The sequence below is a fragment of the Microcaecilia unicolor genome, chromosome 4 (assembly GCF_901765095.1).
Source record: "Microcaecilia unicolor chromosome 4, aMicUni1.1, whole genome shotgun sequence".
In the NCBI taxonomy this organism is placed as follows: domain Eukaryota; kingdom Metazoa; phylum Chordata; class Amphibia; order Gymnophiona; family Siphonopidae; genus Microcaecilia; species Microcaecilia unicolor.
The window spans coordinates 218,571,243-218,597,631 of NC_044034.1; the positions used below are offsets into that span (position 1 = coordinate 218,571,243).

At 42.8% G+C, this 26,389-nt stretch overlaps 2 protein-coding genes across 2 annotated transcripts in view; both read left to right on the forward strand.

Moving 5' to 3' along the window:
- LOC115469673 (mucin-5AC-like) overlaps positions 1 to 5,858 on the forward strand; it is a 158,962-nt gene extending 153,104 nt beyond the window's left edge. Inside the window, 2 exon segments of the mRNA XM_030202460.1 lie at positions 586 to 4,362; positions 4,479 to 5,858. Of these exon segments, the coding sequence (XP_030058320.1) occupies positions 586 to 4,362; positions 4,479 to 5,858 (5,157 nt within the window).
- Position 5,859: 1 nt separating this feature from the next.
- Positions 5,860 to 26,389, forward strand: part of LOC115469674 (mucin-5B-like) — a 79,209-nt gene continuing 58,679 nt past the window's right edge. The window contains exons 1-4 of the mRNA XM_030202461.1: positions 5,860 to 5,864; positions 5,926 to 7,100; positions 14,552 to 14,697; positions 19,525 to 19,693. Coding sequence (XP_030058321.1) covers positions 5,860 to 5,864; positions 5,926 to 7,100; positions 14,552 to 14,697; positions 19,525 to 19,693 — 1,495 coding nt within the window. The remainder of the gene's footprint in view (positions 5,865 to 5,925; positions 7,101 to 14,551; positions 14,698 to 19,524; positions 19,694 to 26,389) is intronic.

The window sequence follows — 26,389 nt, forward strand, 5'->3', positions numbered from 1 at the left end:
TTGAAGCCTGGATTGGCCGCTGTCGGAGACAGGATGCTGGGCTTGATGGACACTTGGTCTTTTCCCAGTATGGCGGTGCTTATGTACTTATGTAGATACATAAGTTATTTATTTATTTTTAAAATTTATAGACCACTCTATCTCACAATTCTAGCTGGTTTCTAAAAAGACATATAAAAATTTTTTTTTTAAATATAAAATAAACATATTAACAAATCAAACAATAACATCTACAAGCAGTAACCAAAACATAAAGTTTTTTATCACAGTTATGAAGGTGCAGGCCAATATTTAGTGCCGGCTGCTGGAACCACCAACCTAATCATTAATTAGGACTTCATTTTCTGCTACCCAACTTGTACGAATAGCGGTGTGGACACTGACATTAAATAGTGCCAGTGAATGCACAACTAGAGGATAAATCCCAATTCCATAAATAGAGTTCATAACAGTTTAAGAGGGCAGAAACCTCTCCTATTCACTTAAACCACTTTCAAAACCTACCTCATTACTATTAAAGTGAAAATACAAAGATAAAATTTACCCATGGAAGATCTGAATAAGCAAATCAATGTGAATATTCAGTTCGAAGAAAACAAACTAACACTGATATTTTAATTCACAGGAATAACAACAACATCATGTGTTCACGAACTCTGCGAGTGGACAAAATGGTATGACGTCAGCTATCCAAAGCTTCAGCCTGGCTCTGGAGACTTTGAAACACTGGAAAACATAAAGGCAAAAGGATATGCACTTTGTAAAGCTCCCAGAGACATGAAATGCAGATCAGTGAGCTTTCCTGACAAGCCACTAAACCAGTTGAACCAAAAGTTAGTATGCAATAAACAGCATGGACTAATATGTCGTAACAGGGATCAGTTTCCGCCCATCTGCTTGAATTACGAGATTCAAATCTTATGCTGCAGCGACGTACCTTGTGGCACAACAATCCCAACTAGCATCAAACAAACCACCTTCAGTGCCAGTACAGTCTGCGATGTACAGTGTGAGTGGACTGCCTGGTTTGATGTAGATTCCCCCTCTCCAGGAGTTCCAGGGGGAGACTATGAAACCTATAACAGCCTGACAGCAGCAGGCAAGCCCATCTGCCAGAATCCAGAACATATACAGTGCCGAGCCAAGAACTTCCCTGATGTAAGCATTGAGAAAATTGGCCAAGTTGTTCAGTGTGATATATCCTTTGGGCTGGTGTGCAAGAACAAGGACCATCCCGGAAGGACTAAGTTGTGTTATGACTATGAGATCAGGCTTTTGTGCTGTGATGACTCAGCTCACTGCAAAACCACTACTCCCTCTACCAGGATCACCACACCAGCTGTCACATCCACGCCCTGTGTTCACGAACTCTGCGAGTGGACAAAATGGTATGATGTCAGCTATCCACAGCTACAGCCTGGGTCTGGTGAATTTGAAACCTTGGAAAACATAAGGGCAAAAGGATATGCACTTTGCAAAGCTCCCAGAGACATTAAATGCAGATCAGTCAGCTTTCCTGACAAGCCACTAAACCAGTTGAACCAAAAGCTAGTGTGCAATAAACAGCATGGACTAATATGTCGTAACAGGGATCAGTTTCCGCCCATCTGCTTGAATTACGAGATTCAAATCTTATGCTGCAGCGACGTACCTTGTGGCACAACAATCCCAACTAGCATCAAACAAACCACCTTCAGTGCCAGTACAGTCTGTGATGTACAGTGTGAGTGGACTGCCTGGTTTGATGTTGATTCCCCCTCTCCAGGAGTTTCAGGGGGAGACTATGAAACCTATAACAGCCTGACAGCAGCAGGCAAGCCTATCTGCCGGAATCCAGAACATATCCAGTGCCGAGCCAAGAACTTCCCTGATGTAAGTATTGAGAAAATTGGCCAAGTTGTTCAGTGCGATATATCCTTTGGGCTGGTGTGCAAGAATGAGGACCAGCCCGGAAGGAATAAATTGTGTTACGACTATGAGATCAGGCTTTTGTGCTGTGAAAACTCAGCTCACTGCAAAACCACCACCCCCTCTTCCACGATCACCACACCAGCCGTCACATCCAAGCCCTGTGTTCAAGAACTCTGCAAGTGGACAAAATGGTATGACGTCAGCTATCCACAGCTACAGCCTGGCTCTGGAGAATTTGAAACCTTGGAAAACATAAAGGCTAAAGGATATGCACTTTGCAAAGCTCCCAGAGACATTAAATGCAGATCAGTCAGCTTTCCTGAGAAGCCACTAAACCAGTTGAACCAAAAGGTAGTGTGCAATAAACATCATGGACTAATATGTCGTAACAGGGATCAGTTTCCGCCCATCTGCTTGAATTACGAGATTCAAATCTTATGCTGCAGCGACATACCTTGTGGCACAACAATCCCAACTAGCATCAAACAAACCACCTTCAGTGCCAGTACAGTCTGTGATGTACAGTGTGAGTGGACTACCTGGTTTGATGTTGATTCCCCTTCTCCAGGAGTTCCAGGGGGAGACTATGAAACCTATAACAGCCTGACAGCAGCAGCCAAGCCTATCTGCCGGAATCCAGAACATATACAGTGCCGAGCCAAGAACTTCCCTGATGTAAGCATTGAGAAAATTGGCCAAGTTGTTCAGTGCGATATATCCTTTGGGCTGGTGTGCAAGAACGAGGACCAGCCCGGAAGGAATAAGTTGTGTTACGACTATGAGATCAGGCTTTTGTGCTGTGATGACTCAGCTCACTGCAAAACCACTACTCCCTCTACCAGGATCACCACACCAGCTGTCACATCCACGCCCTGTGTTCACGAACTCTGCGAGTGGACAAAATGGTATGATGTCAGCTATCCACAGCTACAGCCTGGCTCTGGTGAATTTGAAACCTTGGAAAACATAAAGGCAAAAGGATTTGCACTTTGCAAAGCTCCCAGAGACATTAAATGCAGATCAGTCAGCTTTCCTGACAAGCCACTAAACCAGTTGAACCAAAAGGTAGTGTGCAATAAACAGCATGGACTAATTTGTCGTAACAGGGATCAGTTTCCGCCCATCTGCTTGAATTACGAGATTCAAATCTTATGCTGCAGCGACGTACCTTGTGGCACAACAATCCCAACTAGCATCAAACAAACCACCTTCAGTGCCAGTACAGTCTGTGATGTACAGTGTGAGTGGACTGCCTGGTTGGATGTTGATTCCCCCTCTCCAGGAGTTTCAGGGGGAGACTATGAAACCTATAACAGCCTGACAGCAGCAGGCAAGCCTATCTGCCGGAATCCAGAACATATCCAGTGTCGAGCCAAGAACTTCCCTGACGTAAGCATTGAGAAAATTGGCCAAGTTGTTCAGTGCGATATATCCTTTGGGCTGGTATGCAAGAACGAGGACCAGCCCGGAAGGAATAAGTTGTGTTACGACTATGAGATCAGGCTTTTGTGCTGTGATGACTCAGCTCACTGCAAAACCACTACTTCCTCTACCAGGATCACCACACCAGCTGTCACATCCACGCCCTGTGTTCACGAACTCTGCGAGTGGACAAAATGGTATGATGTCAGCTATCCACAGCTACAGCCTGGCTCTGGTGAATTTGAAACCTTGGAAAACATAAAGGCAAAAGGATTTGCACTTTGCAAAGCTCCCAGAGACATTAAATGCAGATCAGTCAGCTTTCCTGACAAGCCACTAAACCAGTTGAACCAAAAGGTAGTGTGCAATAAACAGCATGGACTAATTTGTCGTAACAGGGATCAGTTTCCACCCATCTGCTTGAATTACGAGATTCAAATCTTATGCTGCAGCGACGTACCTTGTGGCACAACAATCCCAACTAGCATCAAACAAACCACCTTCAGTGCCAGTACAGTCTGTGATGTACAGTGTGAGTGGACTGCCTGGTTTGATGTTGATTCCCCCTCTCCAGGAGTTTCAGGGGGAGACTATGAAACCTATAACAGCCTGACAGCAGCAGGCAAGCCTATCTGCCGGAATCCAGAACATATCCAGTGTCGAGCCAAGAACTTCCCTGACGTAAGCATTGAGAAAATTGGCCAAGTTGTTCAGTGCGATATATCCTTTGGGCTGGTGTGCAAGAACGAGGACCAGCCCGGAAGGAATAAGTTGTGTTACGACTATGAGATCAGGCTTTTGTGCTGTGATGACTCAGCTCACTGCAAAACCACTACTCCCTCTACCAGGATCACCACACCAGCTGTCACATCCACGCCCTGTGTTCACGAACTCTGCGAGTGGACAAAATGGTATGATGTCAGCTATCCACAGCTACAGCCTGGCTCTGGTGAATTTGAAACCTTGGAAAACATAAAGGCAAAAGGATTTGCACTTTGCAAAGCTCCCAGAGACATTAAATGCAGATCAGTCAGCTTCCTGACAAGCCACTAAACCAGTTGAACCAAAAGGTAGTGTGCAATAAACAGCATGGACTAATTTGTCGTAACAGGGATCAGTTTCCGCCCATCTGCTTGAATTACGAGATTCAAATCTTATGCTGCAGCGACGTACCTTGTGGCACAACAATCCCAACTAGCATCAAACAAACCACCTTCAGTGCCAGTACAGTCTGTGATGTACAGTGTGAGTGGACTGCCTGGTTTGATGTTGATTCCCCCTCTCCAGGAGTTTCAGGGGGAGACTATGAAACCTATAACAGCCTGACAGCAGCAGGCAAGCCTATCTGCCGGAATCCAGAACATATCCAGTGCCGAGCCAAGAACTTCCCTGACGTAAGCATTGAGAAAATTGGCCAAGTTGTTCAGTGCGATATATCCTTTGGTCTGGTGTGCAAGAATGAGGACCAGCCCGGAAGGAATAAATTGTGTTACGACTATGAGATCAGGCTTTTGTGCTGTGAAAACTCAGCTCACTGCAAAACCACCACCCCCTCTTCCACGATCACCACACCAGCCGTCACATCCAAGCCCTGTGTTCAAGAACTCTGCAAGTGGACAAAATGGTATGACGTCAGCTATCCACAGCTACAGCCTGGCTCTGGAGAATTTGAAACCTTGGAAAACATAAAGGCTAAAGGATATGCACTTTGCAAAGCTCCCAGAGACATTAAATGCAGATCAGTCAGCTTTCCTGAGAAGCCACTAAACCAGTTGAACCAAAAGGTAGTGTGCAATAAACATCATGGACTAATATGTCGTAACAGGGATCAGTTTCCGCCCATCTGCTTGAATTACGAGATTCAAATCTTATGCTGCAGCGACGTACCTTGTGGCACAACAATCCCAACTAGCATCAAACAAACCACCTTCAGTGCCAGTACAGTCTGTGATGTACAGTGTGAGTGGACTACCTGGTTTGATGTTGATTCCCCTTCTCCAGGAGTTCCAGGGGGAGACTATGAAACCTACAATAGCCTGACAGCAGCAGGCAAGCCTATCTGCCGGAATCCAGAACATATACAGTGCCGAGCCAAGAACTTCCCTGATGTAAGCATTGAGAAAATTGGCCAAGTTGTTCAGTGCGATATATCCTTTGGGCTGGTGTGCAAGAACGAGGACCAGCCCGGATGGAATAAGTTGTGTTACGACTATGAGATCAGGCTTTTGTGCTGTGATGACTCAGCTCACTGCAAAACCACTACTCCCTCTACCAGGATCACCACACCAGCTGTCACATCCACGCCCTGTGTTCACGAACTCTGCGAGTGGACAAAATGGTATGACGTCAGCTATCCACAGCTACAGCCTGGCTCTGGAGAATTTGAAACCTTGGAAAACATAAAGGCTAAAGGATATGCACTTTGCAAAGCTCCCAGAGACATTAAATGTAGATCAGTCAGCTTTCCTGAGAAGCCACTACAACAGTTGAACCAAAGGTCGTGTGCAATAAACAGCATGGACTAATATGTCGTAACAGGGATCAGTTTCCACCCATCTGCTTGAATTACGAGATTCAAATCTTATGCTGCAGCGACGTACCTTGTGGCACAACAATCCCAACTAGCATCAAACAAACCACCTTCAGTGCCAGTACAGTCTGTGATGTACAGTGTGAGTGGACTACCTGGTTTGATGTTGATTCCCCCTCTCCAGGAGTTCCAGGGGGAGACTATGAAACCTATAACAGCCTGATAGCAGCAGGCAAGCCTATCTGCCGGAATCCAGAACATATCCAGTGCCGAGCCAAGAACTTCCCTGATGTAAGCATTGAAAAAATTGGCCAAGTTGTTCAGTGCGATATATCCTTTGGGCTGGTGTGCAAGAACGAGGACCAGCCCGGATGGAATAAGTTGTGTTACGACTATGAGATCAGGCTTTTGTGCTGTGATGACTCAGCTCACTGCAAAACCACCACTCCCTCTACCACAATCACCACACCAGCCGTCACATCCACGCCCTGTGTTCACGAACTCTGCGAGTGGACAAAATGGTATGACGTCAGCTATCCACAGCTACAGCCTGGCTCTGGAGAATTTGAATCCTTGGAAAACATAAAGGCAAAAGGATATGCACTTTGCAGAGCCCCCAGAGACATTAAATGCAGATCAGTCAGCTTTCCTGACAAGCCACTAAACCAGTTGAACCAAAAGGTAGTGTGCAATAAACAGCATGGACTAATATGTCGTAACAGGGATCAGTTTCCGCCGATCTGCTTGAATTACGAGATTCAAATCTTATGCTGCAGCGACGTACCTTGTGGCACAACAATCCCAACTAGCATCAAACAAACCACCTTCAGTGCCAGTACAGTCTGCGATGTACAGTGTGAGTGGACTGCCTGGTTTGATGTCGATTCCCCCTCTCCAGGAGTTTCAGGGGGAGACTATGAAACCTATAACAGCCTGATAGCAGCAGGCAAGCCTATCTGCCGGAATCCAGAACATATTCAGTGCCGAGCCAAGAACTTCCCTGAAGTAAGCATTGAGAAGATTGGCCAAGTTGTTCAGTGCGACATATACTTTGGGCTGGTGTGCAAGAACGAGGACCAACCTGGAAGGAATAAATTGTGTTACGACTATGAGATCAGGCTTTTGTGCTGTGATGACTCAGCTCACTGCAAAACCACCGTTACCTCCACAACGATTACACCAACTGTTACACTGGAACCCTGCTTTTGTCAATTTGATGGTATATTTTTCTCTCCTGGTAAGTCTTTAAGAGTAGATTATATATATTTGATCAGTTTGTAATTAGCTTTTTGGCATATGTTTTGAAATATTTTTTGAAGGATATTGTTATGCAGTCTTTTATGTTATATAATATTACTATGGTGGTTGAAGTGGGTATTAATAATTCTGCAGATATTTGAAGAGGGCTCGTTCTATTTCCTGCACCTTTTTTCAAATATGTGGAATGAATTTTATAATCATCATCTAGATTTAGGCGCAGCATAAGTGATATGCTTATTTGATATCTCAGCGCCTAAAACTACATGCCTCCATTTACACCAATGAAAATGTGGTGTAAATCCTGGTGTGTGTATTTAGGCGCACTGGGCCATATTCTATAACTATGTGTGTAAATTTCAGAATGCTCATGAAATGTCCATTTCCTCATCCATAACTGTGCCCCTTTTTGCCTGCGTATGTTATTTAGGTACACTATATTACAGATTGCACTTAGCTAGTTGTGCAAATAAATTCTAATTGTTGCCAATTAGAGCTTGTTAAGAGCTGTTATCAATGCTTATTATCTTGTTAAGCCAATTAAGTTATGTATGGAGTGGAGGAGTGGCCTAGTGGTTAGGGTGGTGGACTTTGGTCCTGAGGAACTGAGTTTGATTCCCATTTCAGGCACAGGCAGCTCCTTGTGACTCTGGGCAAGTCACTTAACCCTCCATTGCCCCATGTAAGCCCCATTGAGCCTGCCATGAGTGGGAAAGCACAGGGTACAAATGTAACAAAAATAAATAAATATGTTGTTATTGATTGGATTTTAACACGGATCTCTAGGCACGCTATATAGAATCCTGATATAATAACTGCATCTATTTGCTATCAAGTTGGTATAAGCATTGGGAAACATATCTAAGTGGCAATTTTGTTACTTATAGTTATCTTTGTCATCACTTCCATGTGCAAGTACCCAATTTCCCAAATGAAAATATTGATGAGGAGGTAATTATGGAGGAGCATGAAATAACAAGTTTAATTTTTAGCAGTGGTGTTAAACATCAGACAGGCAAGCTCTATTGATCCCTTGGTCACTTTGGGAGACCACAGATCCCAAAGAGTGTGTACTTTACATGCTTGCTTAGAGCATTTGTCAATACTGACTGTGATATTGTTAAGAATATATGCAATCTATATGTTAGTATCACTGTTTAGGTTTATAATTTGTATGGAAGGCTTCTGAAATAAAGTATTGTGTTCAATTCTGGTCGCCGCATCTCAAGAAAGATATAGTAGAATTGGAAAAGGTGCAGCGAAGGGCGACTAAAATGATAGCGGGGATTGGACGACTTCCCTATGAAGAAAGATTAAGGAGGTTAGGGCTATTCAGCTTGGCGAAGAGACGGCTGAGGGGAGACATGATATAAAATAATGAGTGGAGTGGAACAGGTGGATGTGAAGCGTCTGTTCACGCTTTCCAAAAATACTAGGACTAGGGGGCATGCAATGAAACTACAGTGTAGTAAATTTAAAACAAATTGGAGAAAAGTTTTCTTCACCCAACGTATAATTAAACTCTGGAATTCGTTGCCGGAGAAAGTTGTGAAGGCGGATAGCTTAGCAGAGTTTAAAAAGGGGTTGGACGGTTTCCTACAGGACAAGTCCATAAACCGCTACCAAATGGACTTGGGAAAAATCCACAATTCCGGGAATAACATGTATAGAATGTTTGTACGTTGGGAAGCTTGCCAGGTGCCCTTGGCCTGGATTGGCCGCTGTCGTGGACAGGATGCTGGGCTTGATGGACCCTTGGTCTTTTCCCAGTATGGCATTACTTATGTACTTATGTTCATTTTTTTATATTATTTAAAAGTGTTTTTGTTTTGTTTCTTGTTGTTTTTGGCTTTGATTTTTTTTTTCATCAGTAGGAAGTGTCTTGAGATTTGTAACACAAATCACAGTTTAGGGAAAATGACCATTTCTTTCTCAAAATTTCAATTGATGTTTAATTTTTTACAAAATGGTGTTTGCAAATTTAATTTCATCGCCTACAGTATTTACATTTCATGTTTTTTCCTGTAAAAGAATGTTATAAACAAATTATAGCTACATGACACAAGGTTCCATATTAGGAGTCACCACCCAGGAAAAGGATCTAGGTGGGTGTGTGCATGCATGCAAGGGAGAAGTGGTCTGGTTCACTGGACTGCCAGGGAAAATGTTTTAAAAATTGGGGAGCCATGGTCCACTGGACCACCAGGGAAAATTAAGAAAAAAGGATTAATGAGGAAGGGTGACGGGGTCCATTGTATTTAAACTGCCCCTAACATTAATGTCCCTGATTGTTTGAAATCTGCTTATTTTTCCAAGTAAAATATTATTGTGGTTCAGAGCACATCAACCGTGTGGTCTGCATTATTTTGATAATTGAGCGACTGTGAATGTGAGGAGCAAATCCTTATTCATCCTCCGGGGGAGGGGAGGTCTTCTCCAGCCCCGGCCCATGCTCTAAAACAAAATATTGTGTATCCGACCACCTCTCATTCTCCAGAGTGGATAAAAGTACATAAGTATTGCCATACTGGGTCTGACCAAAGGTCCATCAAGCCCAGCATCCTGTTTCAGTGGCCAATCCAGGTCACAAGTACCAGGCAAGATCCCCCCAAAAGTTTAATACATTTTCTGCTGCTTATCCTAGAAATAACCAGTGGATTTTTCCCAAGTCCATTTGAATCATGGTCTATGGACTTTTCCTTTACGCAGTCATCCAAACCTTTTTTTAAACCTCACTAAGCTAACTGCTTTTACTACATTCTCTGGATTTTAATTACACGTTGAGTGAAGAAAATGTTTTTCTGATTCGTTTTAAATTTACTAGTTTGTTGCTTCATTGTGTGCCCCCTAGTCCTAGTATTTTTGGAAAGAGAAATCAAGTTATTTACGTCTACCCGTTCCACTCCACTGATTATTTTATAGACCTCTATCATATCTCCCATCAGCCGTTTTTTCTCCAAGCTGAAGAGCCCTAGCCAATTTAACCTTTCCTCTTAGGGACGTCGACCCATCCCCTTTATCATTTTTGTTGCCCTTCTCTGTACCTTTTCTAATTCCACTATATGTTTTTTGAGATGCGGCGACCAGAATTGAACACAATATTCAAGGTGCAGTCACACCATGGTGCGATACAAGGGCATTATAATGTCCTTATTTTTGTTCTCCATTGCTTTCCTAATAATACCTAACATTCTATTTGCTTTCTTAGCCGCTGCCGCACACTGAGCACAGGGTTTCAACGTATCATTAACAATGACGCCTAGATCCCTTTCCTGGTCAGTGACTCCTAACGTGGAACCTTGCATTATATAACTATAGTTCGGGTTCCTCTTTCCCACATGCATCACTTCGCACTTGCTCACATTAAATGTCATCTGTCATTTAGATGCCCAGTCTCGTAAGGTCCTCTTGTAATTTTTCACAATCCTCTTGCAATTTAACAATTTTAAATAACAGTGTTGTCAGCAAAATTTAATTGCCTCACTAGTTATTCCCATCTCTAGATCATTTATAAATATATTAAAAAGCAGTGGTCACAGCACAGACCCCTGCGAGACCCTACTATCTACCCTTCTCCATTGAGAATTTAACCCTACTCTCTGTTTTCTATCTTTTAACCAGTTTTTAATCCACAATAGGACACTACCTCCTGTCCCATGACTTTCCAATTTCCTGAGCTACTTTGTCAAATGCCTTTTGAAAATTCAGATACACAATATCGACTGGCTCACCTTTATCCATATGTTTGTTCACCCCTTCAAAGAAATATAATAGATTGGTGAGGCAAGATTTCCCTTCACTAAATCCATGTTGGCTTTGTTTTATTAATCCATGCTTTTGAATATGCTCTGTAGTTTTGTTCTTTATAATAGTCTCTACCATTTTGCCCGGGAACCGGCGTCAGGCTCATAGATCTATAATTTCCTGGATCTCCTCTGGAACCTTTTTTTAAAAATTGTGTTACATTCGCCACCCTCCAATCTTCCGGTATCATGCTTGAGTTTAAAGATAAATTACTAACAATAGTTCCGCAAGTTCATTTTTCAATTCTATAAGTACTCTTAGATGAACACCATCTGGTCCAGGAGATTCGCTATTCTTCAATTTGTCAGATTGAGCCATTACATCTTCCAGGTTTACACAGGGCATACATCATTTGTGCCCAACGTGTGGCATTAAATAAAGCTTTTAAACCACAATATGCTTTTTAGGGGATAGAAACTGTTAATTTGGCAGAGAGGCAAATTTTGGAACTAATAGTACATAAGTACATAAGTATTGCCATACTGGGACAGATCGAAGGGTACATCAAGCCCAGCATCCTGTTTCCAACAGTGGCCAATCCAGGTCACAAGTACCTGTCAAAATCCCAAAACAGTACAATATAATTTATGCTGCTTATCCTAGAAATAAGCAGTGGATTTTCCCCAAGTCATTTTAATAATGGTTTATGGACTTTTCTTTAAGGAAGCTATCCAAACCTTTTTTAAACCCCGCTAAGCTAACTGCAACTCTTTAAAAGCAGAAAATTATAGTCGCATACCTGGACTGTGCTGTTTTCTGGCAGTAGGCAGGTGAGCAGGCAGCCAGAGTGCTTGTGCTTCATTTTGGACAGAGAGTGCCACGTCAAGCAAAACCGCAGCATTTTTGTGCCATTTTGAACTGTATAACTTCTGCTTATAATTAATTAAAACTTGGGAGCGCAATCAAAAATGGTGGCATTTCCCATAGGCAGGCTGGTGTTGTAGGGCGTGCGCAGGGATGTGTGCACCACCATAGAAGAGTTCGTACTCCAACTGATTATGTGAAGCACATGTGGGACAGCCTGCCCAATCAAGAGGCCAGAGAGTCTGTGTTCATGGGTGGGTGTAAAGACCGCACCTGAGACAAGAGGATTGCTACCATGCTGTAGTAGACCCAAGCCATCCAGCAAAGGGCATGCTGCATCCAGGGAAGTGTGTGACTTGCAACCTGAGAGTGAGCAAATAGGCCAGAAAGCTGCTGAAATTAGCTTACTTCAGTTATCTGCCTCTGAAAACTATTCAGCAGAGTCATCAGCCAACTTTGAGATGACTCATAAATTAAAAACAAAAGTGATCCTATCAGTCAAAGGAGGAAAGCCAATGGGCAACATCAAGTGCCACTAATGCAAAACATATGAGGAGCTGATCTGACTTTCCACATGCTGGAAGAAGTATGAGGAGCATTTCTTTGAGCCAGATGATTCTTCTAAGTCTCAGAACCACAAGCAGCAGTCACCGGAGATTCCTAGGCATGCGAGCAGCTGGACACAGCCCTCTACTAGCAGCACTGCAAATAGATACAGCTAGTACATGCCGACAGGGGTCACCCATGGAGTGAGAACCAGAGGAGCAACTGCTTATCGTCCAGAAAACTTCACCTGGGGGGAGGGGGGTTGCTTGCGAGCGTGCACTAAAATGACTGCTTATAGTTCGAGCCCGGACATATAACCTATATTTGTACTTCCCTAGAAGAACCTCATACTTTCCTAATAGCTTCTGCAAAATATCAGAAGCAAGATTTCCCATCCCAACTAAGACAGGGAGTGAAACGTGCCAATATCGAACCTCCTTCACCGAGAAAATTGGACAGCAACAAACCCAAGGAGATATCTCTACATAATATATTGCAAGAGATCCTTCATGTGAAAGGTATTCTTAAAGACAACTCAGACTCTCTCACCAAAATCAAAGAGGATATAACAAGTTTAAAACAGGAAATGTCCTCTTCATTCTCAAGAACAGAGCATATGAAAATAGATTCAGTTCTCATGACGTGCAACTGCAAGCTTTACTGAAAAACTGTTCCACGTCACCCAATTACTGGAACAGAAAATCATAGTAGATGACGGCACAGAAAGACCTGCACGGTCCATCCAGTCTGCCCAACAAGATGAACTCATGTGTATACCTTACCTTGATTTGTAACTGTCTTTTTCAGGGCACAGACCGTATAAGTCTGCCCAGCACTATTCCCCGCCTCCCAACCTCCAGTCCCGCCTCCCACCACCGGATATGGCACAGACCGTATAAGTCTGCCCACCACTATCTTCGCCTCCCAACCACCAACCCCTCTTCCCCCCACCGGCTCCACCGGATTTAAATAACCATTCTCATTGGAGCAACTTTAGAATCCTTGGATTACCTGAAAAACAGAGGGTTCCGACATGATATCCTTCCTTTCTACATGACTTCCTCAGTTTCTACGTATCCAGTTTACACCATCTTTAGAGCCAGAACGTACATACTGCATGCTGTCCTTCATTCTTCCTAATTCTAAATATCTGCACCCGATAATGGCCAAAGCCTTGAGGTACCAGCATGCAATACAGATACTATAAGCAGTAAAAACCTTATCTCCATTGAAATCTGAAGGCAGACCACCTCCATAAGCGTACTATTCAAAGATGCAAACACTTCCTGTCCATGAGGCCAGCACTTAGGAAACCTGGTGTTAAATATGGACTTTTTTACCAGTGACTATGAAAATAACAATAAATAATATTACAACATCCTTTGAGGACCCGGAAGCTATGCAAATGTACCTGAAACAACAAGAACTTGACTTTATGGACTCTAACTCAGGTAACTTATCAGCCACCTCAAGTCTTCCTGCCAAGATGTTTACTGGTCTCTTCTCCGCCCACTGCAGAGCTATTTCTCCTCTCAGCTCTGTCCTTAATTATGAAATAATTATTGATCATTTGATTACTGCTGATGTGGTATTCTGAGGTTCATTTTTGTTGGATGACTATTTGTTAAGGCACTTGCATTCTTATAATATGTTCAACACCCTCTTCCCCTTTATGTATAGGAATTTCTCTCCAATGAGGCTCTGTGTTACAACAACTATTTTTCCACCTAGTGAGTCACTTACAATGTTGCTCTCTGTTTTTTATTTATTCCTACTTTTTCACATGAGTACTTCTATTATTATGAATGTCTTCCACATTTTTCACATATCCCTTTGTTTTTTAAGCAATCCAATTCTCTTTAATCAGCATGTCCAATAAGATGCTAAATGTTATCTCATTGAATGTCAAAGGTCTAAATAATCCGTTCAAACATCAAAAACTATGGACCTATATCTTTCATTGATCCCCTGATGTGATTATTTGCAGGAGACCCATCTGAATTTCAAAGCAACAAATATATTCAGTTCTCACCAATATAAATTTTTAGCTGCCTCTCCTTCACTTGGGAAAAAAATTATTAGTTTCCTTTTATTTATTTAAAGATCTGTAAATGCCTACTTCTAAAGATTTTCTCAAGTATGGATGTATTGCCATTGCAAAATTGAAAATACATTTCTACTTTTCTGCCCTCCTGAGCAATGCCCTGACATTGCTTTCTCAAATTGTGTTGCATGCACCAGTTTCCGAATTATAATATATTGCTTAATTTCTTACAGGGGATGTCATGTACAATGTGACAGATAGTGCTGGCTGTGTCGTTTATGCGATTTGCAGTGAAAAATGTGAAGCTGAGAGATACCTGGGACCATGCATATCAACAACTACAACAAGCACTGAGAAGCAACAGGAGCCAACCTCTCCAGTAATTCAGTCATAAGTGATGTTTAATATCTGATAGCACACTAAGTATTACTCAAATTGATAGAGATACATATAGAGGAAAATTTTATAACCGAACACTTAGGGGGGTCTTTTACTAAGCTACCGTAGCATTTTTAGCTCACGGTAGAAATCAGCTGGCGGTAAATGCCGAGACGCCCATTATATCACTTCTCATCCATAATAACTATTTTATTACGGATGGGAAGTTGTTTCCTGTTGGCAAACAAATACAGGTACCTAGTTAGGAATTTAGGCACCTAGCTCTTTTGAATTTAGACCCCTATTCACTGATGCTGCTGGAGAGCATCAGATGGGTTGGGTCTTCAAAATATCCCTCATAAATATTTATGACCTAAATATATCTACATACTACCTTTCTTGTATCCAAATTTAAGTCTACCTCATACATCTCAATGAGGGATATCCTGAAAACTCAAACCATTTGTAGACCTCGGTACCTAACTGCTAGTCATTTTTTTGATTACCTGTATTGGGGGTAATTTTATAAGGGACTTGAGAACATGTGGAGGGGAATTTTCAAAAGGAACGTCCAGGTTGCGATTTGGACGTCCTTGCAAAATGGCGAAATCCAGGGGCGACGAAACCCGTATTTTCAAAACAAGATGGACGTCCATCTCTCGTTTTGAAAATACCAACAGGGATATCCAAATCTTTAAATTGGGATGTCCCTAGACATGGACGTTTCTGACTTTCGGCAATATTCGAAACCAAAGACGTCCATGCCAAAATCGACCAAATGGAAGCCATTTGGTCATGGGAGGAGCCAGCATTTGTAGTGCACTGGTCCCCCTGACATGCCAGGACACCAACCGGGCATCCTAGGAGGCACTGCAGTGAACTTCAGAAATTGCTCTCAGGTACATAGCTCCCTTACCTTGTGTGCTGAGCCCCAAAACCCACTGCCCCCAATTGTACACCACTACCATAGCCCTTACAGGTGAAGGGGGCACCTAGATGTGGGTACAGTGGGTTTCTGGTGGGTTTTGGAGGGCTCGCTGTTTCCTCCACAAATGTAACAGGTTTCGGGGGGGGGGTATGGCAGTACTCAGTAAAACTGCTCCATGGACCTGCATGCTGCTGTCATGGACCTGAGTATGACATCTAAGGCTGGTATAGAGGGTGGCACGACATTATTTTTAAAGATGTTTTTTGAAGGTGGGAGGGGGTTAGTGACCACTGGGGGAGTAAGGGGAGGTCATCCCCGATTCTCTCTGGTGGTCATCTGGTCATTTTGAGCACCTTTTTGTGCCTTAGTCGTAAGAAAAACAGGTCCGGGTGAAAACGTCCAAGTGTTCGTCAGGGACGTCCTTGTTTTTTTTGATTATGGGTCAAAGACGTCCAAGTGTTAGGCACACCCAAGTCCCGCCTTTGCTACGCCTCCGACACGCCCCCTTGAACTTTGGACGTCCTTGTGACGGACTGCAGATGAAGCTATCCTAAATCGAGCTTCGATTATACCAATTTGGATGTCCCTGCGAGAAGGATGTCCATCTTCCGATATATGTTGAAAGATGGACGCCCTTCTCTTTCGAAAATGAGCCCAATCGTGTTTTATGTGCTTAAATGGGCTCTTATAGAATTGCCCAGGAGTACACTTACAGAATGCATGTTAAATCGATTTTGCTTGTAATGACCAGAATTTGCGATAATGATGAACATCCAAATTAGATGGGCTTTCTTCTGAAAAGCCACTGAAGCTTAACACATACACGTCTAATCAAGAGGAGTAGCCTAAGGGTAGATCACCAGGCTGAGAACCAGGATAGCCCAGTTTAAATTCCATTGCTTCTCCTTGTGATCTTTGGCAAGTCACTTAAAGGCTCATTTTCAAAGCACATAAACTTACAAAGTTATATAGGTTACTATGGGGCTCATTTTCGAAAGAGAAAAACATTCAAAAAGTGCCGTAAATCACCATTTGGACATTTTTCTTTTCAAAGCATCCAATTCAGTATTTTTGAAACCTGTTTTTCAGACTTTTATCTATACAGTTCGTCTGCAGTGTTTCCAAATTACAAGGGGAATGTCGGGGGCATTTCGAAGGTGAGATTAGGGCGTGCCTAACACTTGGACGTTTTATAGCCATAATGGAATAAAACAAAAATGGCCAGGACTAAAACTAAGACGTTTTGGTCTAGACCTGTTTTCAGAATTAGTAAGGCACAAAAAGGTGTCCTTAAATGACCAGATGACCACTGGAGGGAATCAGGGGTGACCCACCCCCCATTAGCCCCCCAGTGGTCACTGACCCCTTCCCACCCCTCAGAAATGTGAATAAAAATATGACTTACCAGACTCTGACAGCCTCAGATGTTAAAATCAGGTCTATTAGAGCAGCATGCAGCTCCCTGGAATAGTGTAGTAGTGGGTGCAGTGCACAATGGAGTGGGGGACCCAGGTACCTATCTCCCTCTTCCTGTCATACTTGTGGTGGAAACTGTGATCCCTCACAAAGTCACCAAAACCCTACTGTACCCGCATATAGGAGGCCCCCTTCACCCATTAGGGCTATTGTAGTGGTATACAGTGGGAGACAGTGTGTTTTAGGTCAGGTTTGGAGGACTTAAGGGACAAGATAAGGGAGCAAAGGTGAGATGTGCACCTGGGAGCATTTTCATGAAGTGCACAGAAGTGCCCTCTAGGGTGCCCCACTGCTCTCCTGGGATGTCTGGGGAACCAGTCTACAAAAAATGCTGGCTCCTTCTATATCCCTATGGCATGAATCTCTATGTTTTGCACTTATTAGTTTTTGGTTTTTTTTTTTTTTTTTTGGGGGGGGGGGGGGGGTCGAAAATGGACCAAAAAACAAAATGTCCAAAGCACAAAACCTAGTTCGAAACAGTAATTTTCAAAAATGACCTTCTTTCCTATTTGGATTTTGGACTTTTTGTGCAAAACATTCAAAGTCAGATTTAAACGTCATATCGAAAATGCCCCTCAACATAAGTCTGTGCTTTGAAAATGAGCACCAATATCTCAGGCTGCAGTAAGTGATATTTAAGCCACCAACAGCTTTATGTTTAGATATACAATGCTGGGCTATATCTGGGCACCAGCACTGAATATTCAAGTATGTGCAGATGGATGGCGGCACTTATCTGCTTAGGGGCCAATAATCAACGCTTAACCAGATAAAGATAGCTCTGTGTTTCATGTGGTCCGATTTGTCCAATTACCTTATGAGTTAAGTGCTGAATAACTGTCATGACTCCACCCCCAACCACCCACAGTATAGATGGTTTTGACTTAGGCCAAGATGCACTAAACTTAACGAGCCATTAACGAGCAAGTAGTAAACCATGGCATGCACAAAAGGCCATTTTCCTATCACGGTAGCAGCTAACGAAAACAGAATGCAAACGATCCAAAGGCTATTATAATGAGCAGCACTTCCGCTGCAAGGCTATTATAATGAGATGCACTAACGTTTACCAATTCCCCTTACCGTGGAAAACCTAACGTGAGGTCTGCACCTCTCGTTAGGCTGGGGCTGCTGTGAACGGACCCATGGAGACCAGTGGAAAAGCACTTAACACCCATGTAAAAAAAAAAAAAAGAACAAGCTGCGTGTCTCAAGTGCTCGTCAGGGATGTCCTTCTAAAGTGCCTAACATGGACGTCCTTGACGAGCACTTGGCTTTCTTTTTTCCCTTCCGACACCGCCGCCCCCCCCCCCCCCCGAGGTCGCCGCCACTGCTCCCCCTCCCCCTGCATTGAAATGACAGCTTCCTGCAACCCTGGCCTCCCCGCCATCCTCCGCACCCCCGTGGCCCTGCCCCTGCCGCCCCTCTTGAGGTCGTCGCCGCTGCCACTCCCCCTCCACCCGCCCCCCTCTGTCTGCCACCGGGCCGGGCCGGGCCCTCACAGCGCCTCTCACCTCCGTGTGAAGGCGCTGCAGCAGGCAACAGCTGATTGCTTCCCTTCGGACTTCCCTCCTTTCCTCCTGGCCTGCCCTTGTCTGACGGAGGGAAGTCAGAAGGGAGGCGATCAGCTGTTGCTTGCTGCAGCACCTTCACACGGAGGTGAGAGGCACTGTGAGGGCCCAGCCTGGTGGTAGACAGAGGGGGGAGGGGGAGCGGAGGCGGCGATGACCTCAGGGGTCGGCGGAGGCGGGGCTACGGGGGTGCAGAGGATGGTGGGGAGGCCGGGGCTGCGGGAAGCTGTCATTTCAATGCAGGGGGGAGCGACGGCGACCTCGGGGGGAGCGAAGGACGTCCATAGGACATCCATAAAGGACGTCCATAGGCACAGCTCGTCCTTTTTTTTTTTATAGTGAAAGACATCCATAAAGGACGTCCTTGGCATGCACAGAGCAGCCAGCATACGCTTGGCTGCTCTGCGCATGCTCGATCAGCCGACTGGCTTCCGAGGGAATAGAGAATGCAAGTGAGCTACAATGAGCAGCTCATTTGCACTCCCTTTCCTTGATGCATTGCCGTTCCCTACCGATTCGCTATGGAATCGGTAAGGGAAGGGTTCTTTACGTGGGGTTAGTGCATCTGCCTCTTAAGCAGTTAGAGGGGATATTCAGCAGCACTGTCTGGTTAAGTCCCTAGATAGCCCTATGCAGGCAGTATAACTGGGTAAGAACCCGCCTAGTTAAATTGCTTTGAATACTGATCCCAGTGTGACTAAGGGAGCCTTTTACTAAGCTGTGGTAGCGTTTTTAGCTTGTGGTAGAAATCAGCTGGTCTGTTTTGCAATGGGAAATCAGGACTATATCCACTAGCTTTGTAACCTGAAATATGTGAGCCTCTCTAACATGACCATTTCCTTTTTGATTTCAGATTACTCAAAATCACAGCAAATGTTTGAATGCAACCTGTATGGATAATGGCAACATTATTTATGAGTATGTCACATGTCCACCTGTGATAGATATAATCTGTGCCAGTGGATTGCCTCCAAAAAAAATCTATGATGAGGAGGGTTGCTGCTATCAGTATGAGTGTGAATGTAAGTCAAGTCCATATATGCCATTAAATCCAAATGTACAGTATAAGCACATGTGCCATGCTGTGTTAGGTCAATGGTCTATGGAGCCTAGAATCCTGTCTATGAAAACAGCCGGTCTGGGTCACTTGGAGCACCCAGCGGATCCCAGAAGCAGGAAGTAGAGATACCTAAGGCTATCTGGCTAAAAAGCAATACTACAAACATCCAAAGAGTAGGATAGGATGGCACTTCCAAAAACCTTGAGGATGACTCAGGACAATAGTGGTCAATGATGTTTATTGGGAATACACCAGAAGGACTTGACACAGCAGCCATGTGATGTTCTTTCACTATTTGGCACCACTGGATGTTTTACTTCTGCTGCAGAGATCTCTTCAATGTCACAGAAGTTTACATTTTTGTTTAGCCAAACCCAAGTTTATTTTGATCTTGAAACATCTGAGACAGGCTCTTAGGCGTCGAAACACGGCCGCTGTGTCGAGTTCTTTCAGTGTATTCCCAATAAACATCTTTGACCACTATTCTCCTAAGCCTTCCTCATGGTTTTTGGAAGTGCCATTCTGCCCTACTTTTTGTCTGTTTGTTCTACTACAGTTGTAGGGATTTTTGTTCCTTCACTTCTTGTGGGTGTTTCCCTTTACTAAAAAGTAATACTTACATGAACCACTTCTGATGTTCAGATCAGCCTGATCTTAGATGTTCCCAATGCATTCTTCTTACTTTTTGTCTGCTATGTTCTCATAAATGATCCAAGCTTAGTTGAGAACACGATATTTCCAAATAGGAGCCCAGAGTCTATATTATAGGATCAATTCTACAAAGGGCGCCAAAATTAGGCACCAAGATGCAGCACACTAAGTGCTAATTTTATAACGGCATCTGGGTGCAGAGACTATGTTATAGGATACTAGTATAGCTTGGCATTTATGTGCTAACATTCAGACACACCCGCTTAATTGGGATCTACGCATGGATTGTGTTCTATAACTATCAACGCATAAAACCTAGTATGTGTACTTTGAGGGGGGGCATTTTGGGGGCATTCCTATGAATTACACACATTCTTTAGAATATGCCTGATCCACGCCTAATTTAGGTGCCAGCATTTACGCCTAATGTAGGCGCAGATTAGGCGCTATTCTATAAAGTGTGGATGCCCTTTATAGAATGCAGCTCAATATGTACATTTTTCTGTGCCAATTTTTCAGCACGATTTACTGAATCTAGTCCTATGTGCGTAGACCTTTCTATGCCCCACCCAAACACTGTACACGTGAACATCCCCATGCATTTATACGCTACACAAGTTTTGCACCTGTGTTATAGAATTCTGCTGAGCGCGCTGCTAGCTCTTTCACACGTAACTGAAGCAATCAGATGCAGAAGTGCGAGTATTCTATAATTTACACGTACCGACTGTGCAAACAAGGTGACTTGTTATAAAATGAGGAGTTTGTGTATACACAACAGCCAGGTTACTGTGCCATGCAAGCAGATTTGAAAGAGTTACACCACTATTGCTAAAAGTACATTGGTTACCAGTCAAATGTTGTAGCATGTTCAAATTTAGCTGTTTGATTTTTAAATTAACACTTGAATAACCTCCTTTTTATTTGAGTCAAATAATATTATTTCCAAATTTTTCTAGAAAGAAGAGGAAAACATTTGATACTACATTTTTCAGATGCTAAAGGGATAAGATATTTTAAAAATGGTGTTAGCACAGTCTTTCATGTATTGAGCAGCATTGATTTGGAATGGTTTATTGCTTCAAATTAGATCTCAAACTGATTATATGATGATCTGTAAAAAACTGAAAACTTTTCTCTTTTTAAGAAATTTCTGAGCAACTAATTTTAACGTAAATGATTTATGAGGTATTTAGTAATTTTAGCTTTCTAGAAATCACTTGTCAAACCTTTTCTAATCCGTATCAGACTGAGAAAGTAATTTGTGGAATGTAAGTTCTGTATTAGTATTTATTATTGGTAGATTTGTGGCTGCATTATCTTAGAAGCTCTGAGTTCAAAATTCATCACATACAATCTCTGTTCTGAAAACAACATCAACTATCAAGCGGCAGCTGAATTAACTGGTATAAAAGTGAGAGCTCAATATTCCAAGAGATATAAGCTAAGAAAGAATTTAGATCAAAGCCTTTGAAAATTGATGGTTCTAAAACAAGCCACATTAATTTGACTATAGACAGGTAAATTTAGTCAGTCAAATGGTAGGTAGGTGTGGGAATAGGGCTAGGGCAAAGGTGGGGGGGGGGGGGGGGGAGTGTCAGCATTTTATTATTGTGCTACCAACCCCACTGCCTCTGGGAAGTGAACCAAGGACCACAAGAAAAAGAACGGAGAATAAGAAGAAAAAGAGAAGATTATGGGGAGGGGAGAGAGAAGGTTGACAACTTGCACTGATTTTCCCTGTTAACTGCCAAACTTAGAAGCAGTGATAGCAGTTCTAAATTTGTCTAGCCACCCTCCTCAGGGTTCTTTAAATTTAAAAGAACTATTCTCACCCTATCCACAGAGAATATCCCATTCACCCCCTCCCTCTAACCTCACACATTCAATTCAATTCAGGTCTTATATACCGCTAATATCCCGTTTAGGGTTCAGTGTGGTTTACATCATAAGTGGAAAGAAATTATTACAGTATTATCGGTAGGACATTGTGTGAATACAGTCAAGTTGGATTAGATACAATTTACAATATAAAAGATGGGACATTGTGTGAGTACAATCTTGTTGGTTACATACCATGTTACAGTATACTGTGCGTGCGGTTTACATGATAAGTGGGATTCAGTTATTACAATATTAGTAGGAATTTGAGTGACTATAGTTTGATTGGTTAGATACAATTTAACAGTATTATAGGTAGGACATTATGTGAGTACAATCTTGTTGGTTAGATATTATGTTACAGTGTTATAGGTGGGATATTGTGTGAAAACAATCTTGCTGGTTAGATACTATGCTGTATTACACTAGAGGGTGTGACAGTAGTTGGTGTTTCTATATTCCATCTGGGTTTTACTTAATTTATGTTTGTTATGTAGCAGTTTTTGGAAAGAGGAAGGTTTTTAGCCTCTTCCGGAAGCTGAGTTAATTAATCTCTAATCTGATGGCCAGAGTTCCAAAGAGAAATTCCTGACACAGGGAAGAGTGAGTTAAAGATCTTCTGACATTGGATTACCTTATAGAACAGTGGGGCTAAGATCTTTCAGTCTGCTGGAATGGACAATGCAAATAGATGAGATCTTAACAGTTCAGAGGTAGCACCTTGTAGAATCTGGAAGATTAGACAGGCAGCTTTAAATCTAATTCTTTCAGCTATGGGTAGCTCGTGTAGGTTAGCAAGAAGTGATGTAACACTAGTGTATCTGTTCAGTTTGAAAATTAATCTTGCTGCTGTGTTTTGTATGATCTGCAGTTTTTTTTAATATCGGATCTTACCAAAAAATAGGACGTTACAGTAGCCCAGATGTGGTAGGATCGGCATTTGGACCAAGAGGGCAAAGTCTTTTTTGTCAAAGAATGTCCTGATTAAATGTAGTTGTCTCATTTTAAACATTGCTTTCTTCCATAGTTGGTTGATATGGGATGAAAATTACAGGGATGAATCTAGAATGACCCCGAGCACTCTAGCTTCTAATTCAACTGGGAAGGTTCTATCATTGGCTAGTGTTATTGAGGTTGTGACCTCAATTCCTTGATTCCAGAATCATAGTACCTTAGTCTTTTGTGCATTCAGTTTGTTTTCAAAAGCCCAGGTCTGAATAGAGTTCATCCTGGTTGTTATGAATTGTATTGGATCTTGGTATGGGGATGTCAGTGGTAGAAGGAGCATAATGTTGTCAGCATATAGTAGTAATAGTTCTCCTAATCCCAGGTGTATTGAGCTGAGGGAAGACATAAAGAAGTTAAAGAGGATAGGGGAGAGCAGGGATCATTAGGGGACACCACATTTTGGTATCCAATAGTTGAAAAGGTTTTTGTTTTGTTTTACAGAGTAACATCAGTTTGAGAAAAATTCATTGAACCATTTGAAGACTGAACCAGTTATTCCTATCTGATTCAGTTTTTCTAGTAAAAGTGTGTGATCCACTGCATCAAATGCCGCCGAAATGTCGAACTGAAGTAGTAGGACCTGATTCTCCTTACTTAGATATTGTTTGACGTATATTGTTAGAAGTAGAAGCAAGATTTCAGTAGTGTGTGGTTCTGAATCTGAATTGGGACTGGTGTAAAGTGGAGAATGTTTCCAGGTATTTGGAAAATTGTTTGCTAATGTAGGATTCCAGCATTTTCGTAAAGAGGGGTATGCTCACCATTGGGCAGTAGATTGCTGTTGAGGTTATATCTAACCCTGAGCCCTTCAGTAGTGGTGTAAGGATGATTTTGTCCATGTCTACAGTAAGAGAGCCTGATTCAAGAAATTCATTAAGTCAATCTGTTAGCCATTGAACCACATCTGGCGGAGTGATTCAGAACAGGAATTCCGGGCAGTGATCCAGGAAGCAGTGCGACTGTGAACATTTCAGTAGCAGTGATTTTGCTTCTTCAATTGATAGCTGTTGAAAAACTTCCCTTATTTGATTTGTTTCTTGAGTTGGGTCTGGGCCAGAGCAGCTTCTCAAATTAAAGTTTTCCTCTGTTGAGTTACTGTTAGCTAGGTATAATGTGATTTTATTGATCTTGTTCTTGAAATAGTCTGCTAGATCTTGAGTGGAGAGACAAGCTTGATGTGTTTTGTCAGCAGAGTAATTGAAGGTTAGACTTCCAACTAGGGTGAATAGTTTTTTTTATTGCCAAGGTTATCCTGACCTACTAAGCTGCTGTAGTATTGTTGTTTGGAATCAGCTACTTTTAGTTTACAGTGATGAAAGGCGAGTTTCCAGTTGGCTCTATCATCAGTGGTTTTGTTTTTTCTCCATTGCATTTCAAGGTGTCGTCAGTTCTGTTTCAGCTCTTCGGAGAACCAAGGAGATTTTCGAACTGTCTTGACCTTTCTGGTAGTCACTGGGGCAATTTTATCTAACACTGATTTAACTTTAGTATCCCAGAGAGATTTTATTGATTCTTGAGGGGATTTAAGGGGTAAGAGAGACATTTAACTCAGTCCCGAATCTGGATTTGTTGATTTTCCCCCTGGAGGTTGGTGCTTGGGCTGGCTCATCAGGTGGTTATTAGTAGTGAAGTCTAGTTGGAAGTGATCAGACCATGGTATAGGTTTCCACTTGAATGAGTCAATCAGGTTGTTGGGGTCTTGCTCATGAGTTGGACCCTCTGCAAACATGGTGTTTGCATATCTTCAAGAACAATTTAAAGTTATGAACACTGGTGTCTTTTTCATTCTCTAGGTGTATGTTTAGGTCTCCCAGGACAACTATTCGAAGAAATTGGGACATGGCAGTTGAGATGACCTCTGATATCAGAACTTCAGCCTTGGTCCAGGCTCCTGGCAGACGAAATGAGGAGTAGAGCAATCTGGCTGGCTTCTTTGGACTCGTCATGGAATTTGTATAACATATATTCCAGTTCTGGAAATGTTCCTCAGCTGACTAAGGATACATGTAAAAAGCTCTTACAAATGAGGGCGAGTCTGCCCCCTTTTTTACCTAATCTTGGAGAGTGAACAATGTTGTATCCTAGTGGGCATAAGTGGGGAAGTGTCAGACAATTATTGACTTCTGTCTCGGATATGAACAGAAAGCCCAGGTCTGAAGATTCTAGAAGATCCCTTATTAATAAGGCCTTGTTCACCACGGATCTTGCATTGACATAAATTGCTGGTGCAAGAGTTGGGTGAGTTATGTGTTCTAAGTAAGAGGATTGTTTGGTCAGGTTTGGAAGACTGTGAGATTTAGGCCGCAGAGAATTATTCAGTGTGATTTGCCGGGTGTTGGGTTTGGTGAGCCGCCTACGGCCAATGCAGTCATAGCTCTCTGTGAATAGGTGTTAGAACGGTCAGGCATGTAATTGCCAGTGAGACATGGTTGTTTATGGGTCTTTGGTTTTCTAGGTAAGTTGCATGAGATGGGAATTTGACTAAAGCCTGGGCGTTTAGGCAGGTTGCCCATCATAAGGCCCAAGATGGCTAAGAAAAGAAGTGAATTCAGAACAGTGGAATGACTGCAGTAGAAGCCCCTTCCCTCTGTCCCTCTAGCTCTACAAATTTAATGTAAAGATTCCTGTTGCTGTCATTTAAAAGTGACAGCACCCAGCTGCATTCCTCCCTCTTTAGTGCATCATGCTTCCAAACTGAAGAGTGTCAGCTAGGCATAATCCCCATCCCTTCTGTTCAGAAAAGGATGTTTCCCATTCCTCTGTTGTGGTCCATAGAAAAGAAGAGATTTGTCTAATCTGATGCCCCTTTTCCCTCCCAGGCTGTTAAATGTTGAAAAAGGGCCCTGAATATGTGGGATTCCCCTTCCTTGCCTACCTGCTGCTTTTTTTATTTGAAAAAAAGAGTTACCAGGTTTACCCTCATCTTCTTTAGCATGTCATTGTGCCCACAAAAGGAGAATACCTGTTGGGGATTCCTCCTCCCATGCTGATCAAAAAAGGATGGGAGGGAGTGGAGTGTCTGGGGTACTTTCTTTCCTTTCAATGACAGTAACAGAAGAGAAGAGGAGAATGCCTTAGATCCAAGCCAAATTAGGAGAGAGGAAGGAAGGGTACATCA